The sequence below is a fragment of the Electrophorus electricus genome, chromosome 18 (assembly GCF_013358815.1).
Source record: "Electrophorus electricus isolate fEleEle1 chromosome 18, fEleEle1.pri, whole genome shotgun sequence".
Taxonomy (NCBI): domain Eukaryota; kingdom Metazoa; phylum Chordata; class Actinopteri; order Gymnotiformes; family Gymnotidae; genus Electrophorus; species Electrophorus electricus.
This window is the reverse complement of record NC_049552.1, coordinates 2686369-2696083: the sequence shown is the minus strand read 5'-3', so window position 1 is coordinate 2696083 and position 9715 is coordinate 2686369. Positions and strand designations below refer to the sequence as shown.

The window sequence follows — 9715 nt, the reverse complement described above, 5'->3', positions numbered from 1 at the left end:
CAGAACCAAAAAAACTGAGTACTGCGTGCGGCGAGTTGCTTTTAGCGGAAAATTCACCTTAGGGCTGTGGAGGAAAAATCAATAGGACTCGAGCCAGATGTGCAGATGAGCGAGCTTTATTGGTTCTGTCCCTTATGCATCGAGGGAGAGAAGCCTCAAACTTCTCTCTCACATGACTATACCCCCACCATTCCCCGCTGTTCTCTCATGAGCTAATCTCGTGACTCCAGCTGCCAGACCTCCCAACCGTTCTTGAACATTCTTTCCTGCTAAAAACAAGTTGTTACTCCCTGCTGCTGCACTCCTGCCCAGCAACAGCTAAGCGATAACTGTCATACTCCATCACGTCTCTATTCACATATTCCTTACTTCCTCCTTTAAGCAAGCATTAAGCATTTTCCCTCACAAGGGCTTTAAAGAAACAGTCCACATCTGCTCAGACAGCTCAAACTGAATGTTCACAGATGTGAGATGTGGTTTGGTGGCTTATTCCAGGACGGAGAGTAGGGGTTGTGACAGAACGTGTACAGGAGGTAACAACACTGTTTGCCTGATTGCAAATCAAGTCTTAAGCACTGAATGACATGTTTGAATACAGAACAAAATGACTAAAGTATTTAGGCGAAGGTCTCTCGTCATTTCCTTGCGATGATCAGACTCATGGATTGGTGTTTATTTGGTTTGGACCTTCTCAACATCACAATCAGCACATGTACAGCTAGATCTTACTTTAATCTGACTGTTTGCCTGCTGGTTGTTGGCAAGACGACCAGGGAGAGTCGTGCTTATGCAATGTGGAACTGGCGTGGTGTGAGAAGCCTGAGTATAAATATTGTTCTAAATACTGTTGCAGAACATTTATTTTCATGTAGCTCGGGGGTTTAAATACCTAAATGAGAGTATTGTATTGGAAAGGACAATCATATTGTTTCATTTTCTTTCTTTTTCTTCGTGTAACCGACAGCACGTTTGTTCTAATTGTGATCATTTTACCTGTTTGCAATATTAAAGGTCTTTTTTTTAAAGGAGAATTCCACTGAATAATGGTTTTTCTTTAGCTGTGAAGACATTTTCATGCTAATAGGTGATAAGTATCACGACTAGATTGTTTATACGATGTCAAAAATAACAGGTGGAGAACAATTTTACTCTTCCTGATTGTTTTCAGGTAGAAGTGAGACTTTAGGTTATAGAATATGTATTTCATGTTCGAGTATTAAATTCTGTGCCATTTTTCAAAACATTATTTTCATAACTTTTATTGCCAGTAACCTGTGAAGTAATTGGCATTTCACTGGTTATACACTTAATGGAATTGTTTCTATTAAGAATTTTACAAACAAGAACAATTTATTAGATTATGTGAACAAAATGGGGAAAACTTAGTGGCGGCTTTAACTCAGTATGGTACAATGTCCTCGCGTTGAATGTTCATGAAATGCCTACAGACTTTACATTCATTAGATTAATGATACTTAAACAGAGCTGTTGTACAGTGTGTGTAGTGTGTACATGTAGCTGGGTAGTGTGTGTGTATAGTGTGTACATGTAGTTGGGTAGTGTGTGTGTGTGTGTAGTGTGTGTACATGTAGCTGGGTAGTGTGTGTATAGTGTATACGTGTAGCTGGGTAGTGTGTGTGTATAGTGTATACGTGTAGCTGGGTAGTGTGTGTGTATAGTGTATATGTGTAGCTGGGTAGTGTGTGTGTGTATAGTGTATACGTGTAGCTGGGTAGTGTGTGTATTGTGTATACGTGTAGCTGGGTAGTGTTTCGTGTCAATGCTTGGCTGTTGTGAGATGCTATATAGGTGACAGACAACCTCCACTGGTGTGAGAATTCTGTCATGGCCTACATCAATGTCCAACGTAGAATGCAACTGATATTTTTGCGCATTTTTTTTTCTTTCCATGGCCAGTGAACAAAGCTTTGGTATCACCACCTGTTAAGGTGTGAAAGCTGTGGAGATTCTCTCTCATGCTATTGCACAACTTCTGTGATATCCTCTGTACTTGAGAGTATTTTCACACAAAATGGATCAGCAGTAACATCTCATTGGTGTCGCTTCTGTAAATGAGAACTGGTTGGTAACCTGAAACCACGGCACGCATGCCGTCCCACTCCACTGCCTCAAAGTTAGGTCGAAGTTCCCACCTGCTGGAACAAACTTCCGTAGTGGTGGAAAATCCACCTCCTGGCATCGGCTTATGCTGGTTTGGAAGAAACTCCCTTTTCCACAATGGCCTCAGTCAGGAACTGGACAAGATCTTCTAATCTAACAAGGTGCGAGAGGTTGTTGCATCTGTCTGCAGTTATCAGATAATTTATCCCCAACAGCCGCATGTCCATAACAGGACTGGTGGCTGTTACCTGGATGAGCTTGGTAGATTTTCTGAGATTTTCCACCTGGTGTACTTTTCTTGTGTCTTTTGCTGGACATATTCATCCTGGAGAGCGTCAGGTTTTCCAGATATGTCATGCTGATTGTCACGAAGTCCCCTGCACTGGTCTCCAGCAGGTCTAATTGGAACTTTAACATCTGCTGAGGTTTCCAGAACTAACAGAAGATGCACGGTCATCACTGTTTACATGGGTGCTTCTCCCTGATGATAGCTGCAGGTTCCATGACCGCTTGGCGTTTATTCAGTGTTGCTGGTTATGGAGCTGAAACACTGAAAAAAAAAAAGTATTACTTAAAGAATTTACATTTATTGCATTTGGCTGACACTTTTATCCAAAGCGATTTACAATTGTGACTGAACACAACTTGAGTAATTGAGGGTTAAGGGTCTTGCTCAGGGGCCCAACAGTGGTAATCTGGCAACCTTCTGATTACAAGTCAAGTAACTACAGAGCTACCCACTGCCTTCATACTACATGGGGAAAATATTTGATCTTTGGTCATATAAAACAACCCCCTAGTGTTGATGTTTAACTTTTATTGACCTGTACGTGTTAGAGGACTGCTTTTACTGAGAAAATGTACTCAGATAGAGGCATTCTGTGAAGAAATCAGCATTAGTATAGTATAATAATAATAATAATAATAATAATAATAATAATAATAATAATAAAAACTACATACCTGGAATCATAATACAGTAAAAAATAGGAAGAAAAGAAGCTAAGGGGGGACGGGCAAGTGTGAGAGGAGCTGACGGGATCCGACTGACTTTAGAGTTCTCTACTGGCCACATTAACACAGCCCTCGTTTGCCATCTCTCCAGCTGGATGTGTTACGCCGTTTTAAGCCTCTTTAGCTCCATTATCCCGGCCTGGTGTGCGTGTGTAACAACCCAGAGGAGCGCTTAGGGTCTCCGTTTAGATACTTCACTTTATCAGTGTCTTGGGAGCAATTACATGGTTTGAGATGTTTCACGTGCAAAATTAAAAGCCAGGGTGAACTGTGTGTCCAAATGCTGCCTCATTTGGGTGTGTGTGTGTGTGTGTGTGTGTGTGTACTGGGGTTCCTGGAGCGAGAGGCAGGTCATTAGAGCAGGAGTGTGAAGGGCTAGTTAAGGGAACCCTGGGGAGACTACTCTGCACTTGAAAAGTCCCCCAGCGATTCCATGACAGACGACATCTGTACCTGCACCCCAGCATGGGCCCCCCATCTGCCTGTAGAGCCCGACCGGAAAGGCATCGGAAGGGCAGCACACTGGTGCGTCTGGGCTGCGGATGACAAATGGACTTCAAAGTTGACGGTGGACCTGAAGAGGTGTGTATTAACCATATTCCTCTCCAGCCTTCAGACCTTTTAGTATTTTACAGTTCCTACACACACACACACACACACACACACACACACACACACACACACACACACGTCACCTGTTTTAGAAATGCCGGGACCCCTCGTAGATGTACAATTTAGAGACTGCAGCAAGGCACAGTCATGTTAGCCGTCCTCGGACTTTATCAACAATCAGTTTCTGACCACGGGATGCTGTTGGCTGGATTTTGTGGGTTGGCAGTCCAGTCTAAACCCACCAGTGACACTCTCACATGTGAAAACATCAATACAGCTGCACCTGATGTTCTAATACTGCATTTGCTACCACTGTCAGTCTCACTGATGTGTTGCCTTTTGCAAAAAAATACCCAATCAGCAGTGATCCTCTAGTCCGGAACTGTCCTGTGAGAAATGGGGTAGAAGGCAACCGGCACTGGATGAGCTGCAGTATGTAATTGTAACTACACCTTAAAAACATTCTTTTAAAATACGTGTGCCTAATAAAGTAGTAGAATTCCTCAAAAGTGATAACATGGGTTCTCACCTGCTTTGCTTTCTTTTGCAAACATTTGATTTAATCTCACACTCGCGCACACACACAAAATCCTGTGGTCTTTCTCTTGTCTTATTCTCCCGTCAGCTGATCCCTTGTACTGAAATCTCCCCTTGTAAATTAGTTGTGTTCTCAGTCTGCTAGCGATACGGCAGCAAATGCAATTTAAACTTCGCCTCAAGTTTCTCCCTCGCACCGCCCACGAGGTTTAACTGTAGACACCCTGGCCGGACACGCTCAAGGAAAAGGGCCTCCGCTGGACGGCACGGCGCTCCACCCAACGGTCTCTTTACTCCACCACCGCACTGCTCGACTCCGCCCTGCTTCCAAGCTCAGATAAGGACGTAGATCCCACTGGTTATCACACCAGAATTCGCACCCTTGCGTTTGTGTAACGGTGTGACTTCACCAGGACACGCCATCGCCCTTATCAGATGCGTCACTGACCTCCTAACCCTAGAGGTGACACCGTAGCGCTGGCTGATTCTGGGATGGGCTTTTAGGAGCGTCACCTGCATCTTAAGAGAGGAGGTTTGTTCAGGCCAGTCCAGCCCAAGTGGTGCTCTTGGCCTTGTTAATGCAAGTCTCAGGGTTTTGTTTGCTGTAGTCTAGTCTAGTGGAACAACTCTACATACACCAAGTGCACAAAAAAAGTAAAAGTAATTAAATTTTTAAAAATATTTTAAAAGCTACCCAAGATTGCATTTCACTCTTTTCAAACTAACTATTAATTCTCTCCCTTACACACGCAGTCCACGTCTGGATCGTCTCACGCCCGTTTCATGTATTCCTACAAAAGCTGACCAAGCTAAAAAAAAAAAAAAAACCTACAATAAAACAATCAATTAAATAGTAAATAAAATAAAAACTAAAATTTTAAAAATGATTTTGAGAGTAAGCTATGGCTGATTGTGCGCGTTTCAGAGAAAGTAACTGTCTGTATGCACAAAGATTTTCTTTTGCAGTTATTCAGGAGACAATCTGAGACACTCACTCACACACACACACACACACACACACACACACACACTCCCACTTTATGGGAGTGATTAGCGCCTGAGCTGCAGGACAGGGCAGCCATCAGTGTCTGCCTGCTCTACTCAGATGTGAAAGCATCTCTCCCTCCCCCACTGTCACGGTGCTTAAGCGTCTTTCAGTGCTACGACCTGCTTTGGTAAAAACGCAACGCCCCCCCAGAACTACAACAGGGTGATTGGAGAAAGAGTCGGGGCCGGGTTGGGTGGGGTCCTCATTAAGGTCAACAAAGAAACGCAAAACGAGGAACACAAACAAAATCGAGCAAATAAACAAGACGTGAAACTGTGGCTCTGAAGGAAAGTGTCCCTGACTTGGGACTTTCACGTTGTGCCAGGTTATATATTTGTTTGTTACGTTTACATAATGTGTCTGTCCTATATAAATACGTCTGGAAAAGTGAGGGTTAGGAGTCACAGTGCTAACAAATTAAAACAAATCAGTTTCAAACTAAATCAGATAACCTGTGTCAGAATGTCTACATGTCAAAAGGTAAATGCTGAACGGTCCTCAAAACCAACAGCATAAATACTGCAGTCCAACACTGGTGCCTTATGTTCCGCTAAAGGGATCTCAGAACAAGTAGTTACGGATGTGACACAGACATACTAATTACTCTTACCAGCTCAACCCGCAAACATGTCTGCTGTACTTCCCCAGAAAATGTACTTTCAAGGGTTTCTGACAGATAAGAGGCAACCAAATGAATTCAGCTCAGTCATGGACAATAAAGACGATCACCAGACAGGAGGTTTACGTGATATTTACTAAATTTATTTATTTTTTCCCCAGACATAGCAATCCAATTTCTACATAGCTACTTGCAGCACACACTTTTTACAAAAATAATATTAAAACAGCAGGAAAACCAGTTAATAAATATATACGCGTCTGATTCATTGTGGTTCCTGTGAGAGAAACACCCCAGCAGAACGGCCCTCTCATTACCATGCAGTCAGCACAATCTCAGGCTTAAAGTGTGTCTTTGAAAAACAAGTAGACAATAGCATCTTCAAGAAAACACAGAACAAACTAAAATTCAGACCTTTCTTCTCCCCAGAGGCGCTCTAGGTGACTCCTGTTCTCCGGGTCTAAAGCAGTATGCTCTCTTTTAACAGTCATTCTTCATCACTGTGCCTCTCGTGCAGAGGGCCAGAACAACGGCAGAGAGACCCAGGGCCAAGGCGTTCCACGGGGCCGCACTCCTCCTCGGCACCGGCGTTTGGCGCCCATCACCAGCACGAATACGAAAACAGCGGGTATTGGCTCCAGTCGCTGACGTTGCCATGGTGATAGCCATGATGGACAGCCTGGGTGCTGTAGTCAGTGGCCAGGTGGTGGTGGTGGTGGTGGTGATGGGTGGGCGGGGCTGGGGGATACTGCGCCGAGCTGGCCCCGCCCCACTGACCCAGGGCCTGCTCTGGCCCGTACGGCGCGTACAGGGGGTGGTGGCTCAGCACCGCCGGCTTGGCCTGGCCCACGGCCATGTTTAGGACCCCAGGGTAGTCCTGTGGCGTGGAGGCGAGGTTAGGTGGGCAGTGGGTGGGGCCTGGCTCATGGGCGGCGGCCTTGCCTTCGTGCTCGGGCACGGTGGCAATGTCAGGGACGCGGCTGCCGGTCCCACTGCCGGCGCTGGAGGACGAGGGAGACTGCAACTTTCCGTACTCGTGAAACCTGAGCGAAGAGCCAGAATTCGGCAACATTAACACATTTGTTCGTCGGCCAAAGCAGAAAGATTTTTCTGTAAATCTGCTCTCATATTACACATATGGAATATTTAATGGGCTATACCACAAGCCTTCAGCGATGGCGTCAGGAGGGCAAATGTTGGACTGGCATGTCGATGGCGGGTACCTGTACGGCTGGTACGAGCTGTGTCCCGGCACCAGCTGCTCGGAGCTGTAGACGTCCCGGGCTTCGGAGCCCACGGGCGAGTCCTGACCCAGCACGTGGCTGCTTTCCCTGTCCGACACACCTCCCCACGGAGAGAATCGCTCCTCCTTCACCTCCCCAGACTCCTTGAGAGCCGCTCTGTCCTCACAGGAGTGGCGCAAATCTTAAAAGGAGTTCAACGTTCCGGTGAATTTACATGGATGGTTGCTACTTTAAACACAAGGTGACCCGTGTGGTGTAGGGCACAGGCCTACGGGGAGTTCAGTCACGTACCTTGCGATCTGTCTTGATCGGAGTCCTTCACCGTGGGGTTCAGTTTCTTGGCCAGGTGCTCGGTATCCGACCTTCCGCGGCTGGCGCGTCTGTGTGGGGAAAACAAGAGCATCAGCTGCGCCGCGTCTAGCTTCCGAACAGACTCACGACGGGAGCAGGTAAGGGTCGCCGGCACCGCCGGTACTTCGGGTTCTGCTTCGTCACCTTTTGGAGTTCGTGCCCTCATCTCTGAATCCTTTGGCAAAGGGGTTGTTGTCGATCTTCAGCTTGGTTATCTGCGCAGGGGAAAAGACTGTCACACACAAAAGCACTATGTACGCATGGGGTGCGCGCGTGTGTACGGGAGACACGAACCTTGGTGTTCTGGTACGCAGTGACTGCAGTGAAGGAGGTCTCGGGAAAGGTGAAGGTCTGGAAGACGCTCCAGCGCACACTGTACAGGTCATCGGCCTGCACGATGTGGAAGCGCGGGTGGTAGCGGTGCATGGAGTGCAATATGATCTGCATCACGGAGCAGGAGGAACGCAGCGTCAGAACACGCTGACCCGCTCAACACTCAGCACGGGCCAACATTCGGCACCACCACCGATTATCAACCGTTAAACTGACCTCATACCGGTAAAAATATTTTAAAATCCATAATGTGAATGTGTATAAACAGGAAACCAAGCAACACAAAACAAACAAACAAACAAAAAAAAACAAAACAAGTCACATCAAATAAACATCAGACGGGACACAGGGACACCGGCAGGCTCGTGGACGGCACTCACATGTCCATGCTGGTCCAGTGCGTTGTTGGTGAGCTTGAGTTTGAGGAAGGACACGGGCTGCTTCATCCAGTGGCTGCCTGGCGCTGGAGAGTCCGGGTGGAGGTACGTCCGGTACGGAGGCTGCGGCTCCGCCTTACCCGCCAGCTCCCACTTATCCTTGTTCCACTGCCCAGAGAGGGAGAGTGTTCAGTTCAGCTCAGAAGGGGTAGAGGTGGGGAGGTACAAGTAGTTGGCTAGAGGGGGCTGTTGATTCCTGCTGATGGCAGGATCAGGGGAGGGAGGTGAGGGTGTGTTTGGGGGGTTGGGTGTGTTTGGGGCTGAGGGTGTTTGTGGGGTGGGGGTACCCCCCAGTGGGTCCTGTAAAAACAGGAAGAATCGGGGCCGCTTTGAAGTGAATCAGCGGTGAGAAGGCTCTGGACACACACAGACACATGCCAACTGCCCCAGCACGCCAGTCATTTGTGTTTGATCTCAAATCACAAATTCACCCTCCTTCCCATTTCCTGAACATCCGTTTATAGCATACTGATAGTCCTGCCTACCACCAGAAAACAACACTACTTCGTCATTCTACATCAGTTCAGCGTCTCAATATTTAAGAAGGTTACTGGGTTAACATATGGTTACTGCGGTAGCCTCACAACAAACGGCTGCTTCTCACCTTGTATCTGAAGCCATCTTCAGGCACCATGTCCACAAGCAGAATGTATTTTGCGTAGGGAACAAGTCCAGAAATATTGATCTTACAGTGTGGGAACATTCTCCTGTGATGGGAACACAAGGACACGCTTTAGAATCACTGCCGTATGGTTTTGGACAGTTCTTGTGTGTGCTGTACACATGCTCCATAAAGAACAAGCTCAGAAGTGGGTGGTCTCTTACCTGCCAGGCTTGGTGATGATCATCTCAGTGCCGATCTCATGGAAAGACTTCCAGAGCTCCTGATCCTCCAGGGTCATCCTGATGTTGCCTTGGTGATAGGGGTCAGGGGCTCCAGCCATGGTGGCCGGAGGTGGGATGCTGAAGTTGTGCTTGAGGTCTGAAGAAAGGAGAATGTTGAGGAGACGTGGAGAGATCAGGAGTCGTCATCATGGGGTTGCACCCCTCCATGTTAACTATACATTTGTATGGTTTTTTTTGGTTTGTTTTTACCAATTTTATCATGTTCATATTGTTCTCCTACCCCTGGGAGCATGGAATGCAAATAACTTCAAAATATTAACTAAATATTCATGGCCCAAATTTGATTCAACACTCACCTCTGAGAGTTTGCATTCCCCACACTTCCTTCAAGCTTCCTTTCTGGCACAGAAATCAGGAGAAACCAGACGAAACTGAACGATCAGCGTTTCATACGAGGCGTTTGCAGTCACGCCACCAAACTCTCCATATGGTCTCTCGTAAAGTTCCAGATAGATCCACAGACACCCAAAGGGCTGATCAATGAAGTCCAGAC

The 9715-nt window shown here is 46.7% G+C and overlaps 1 protein-coding gene across 1 annotated transcript; it reads right to left on the bottom strand.

The window, feature by feature from the left end:
* Positions 1 to 6188: 6188 nt before the first annotated feature.
* Positions 6189 to 9715, bottom strand: tbx16 (T-box transcription factor 16). Its single transcript, XM_027027258.2, has 9 exons — positions 9519 to 9715; positions 9142 to 9298; positions 8921 to 9023; positions 8260 to 8424; positions 7841 to 7987; positions 7691 to 7761; positions 7487 to 7575; positions 7175 to 7376; positions 6189 to 6994 (listed from the first exon to the last, which is right to left on the bottom strand). Exons 1-9 carry the CDS (start codon positions 9532 to 9534, stop codon positions 6553 to 6555), a joined length of 1392 nt encoding a protein of 463 aa, XP_026883059.2. The 5' UTR covers positions 9535 to 9715; the 3' UTR covers positions 6189 to 6552.

What these genes read in the sequence shown, in the direction of transcription:
- tbx16 (XM_027027258.2), bottom strand. An exon ending in CGATCAAGACAGATCGCAAG is followed by an intron (nt 7,377 to 7,486) that starts GTACGTGACTGA and finishes ACTCCTTTTAAG; the next exon opens with ATTTGCGCCACTCCTGTGAG. An exon ending in AGCTCGTACCAGCCGTACAG is followed by an intron (nt 6,995 to 7,174) that starts GTACCCGCCATC and finishes CTCTTCGCTCAG; the next exon opens with GTTTCACGAGTACGGAAAGT.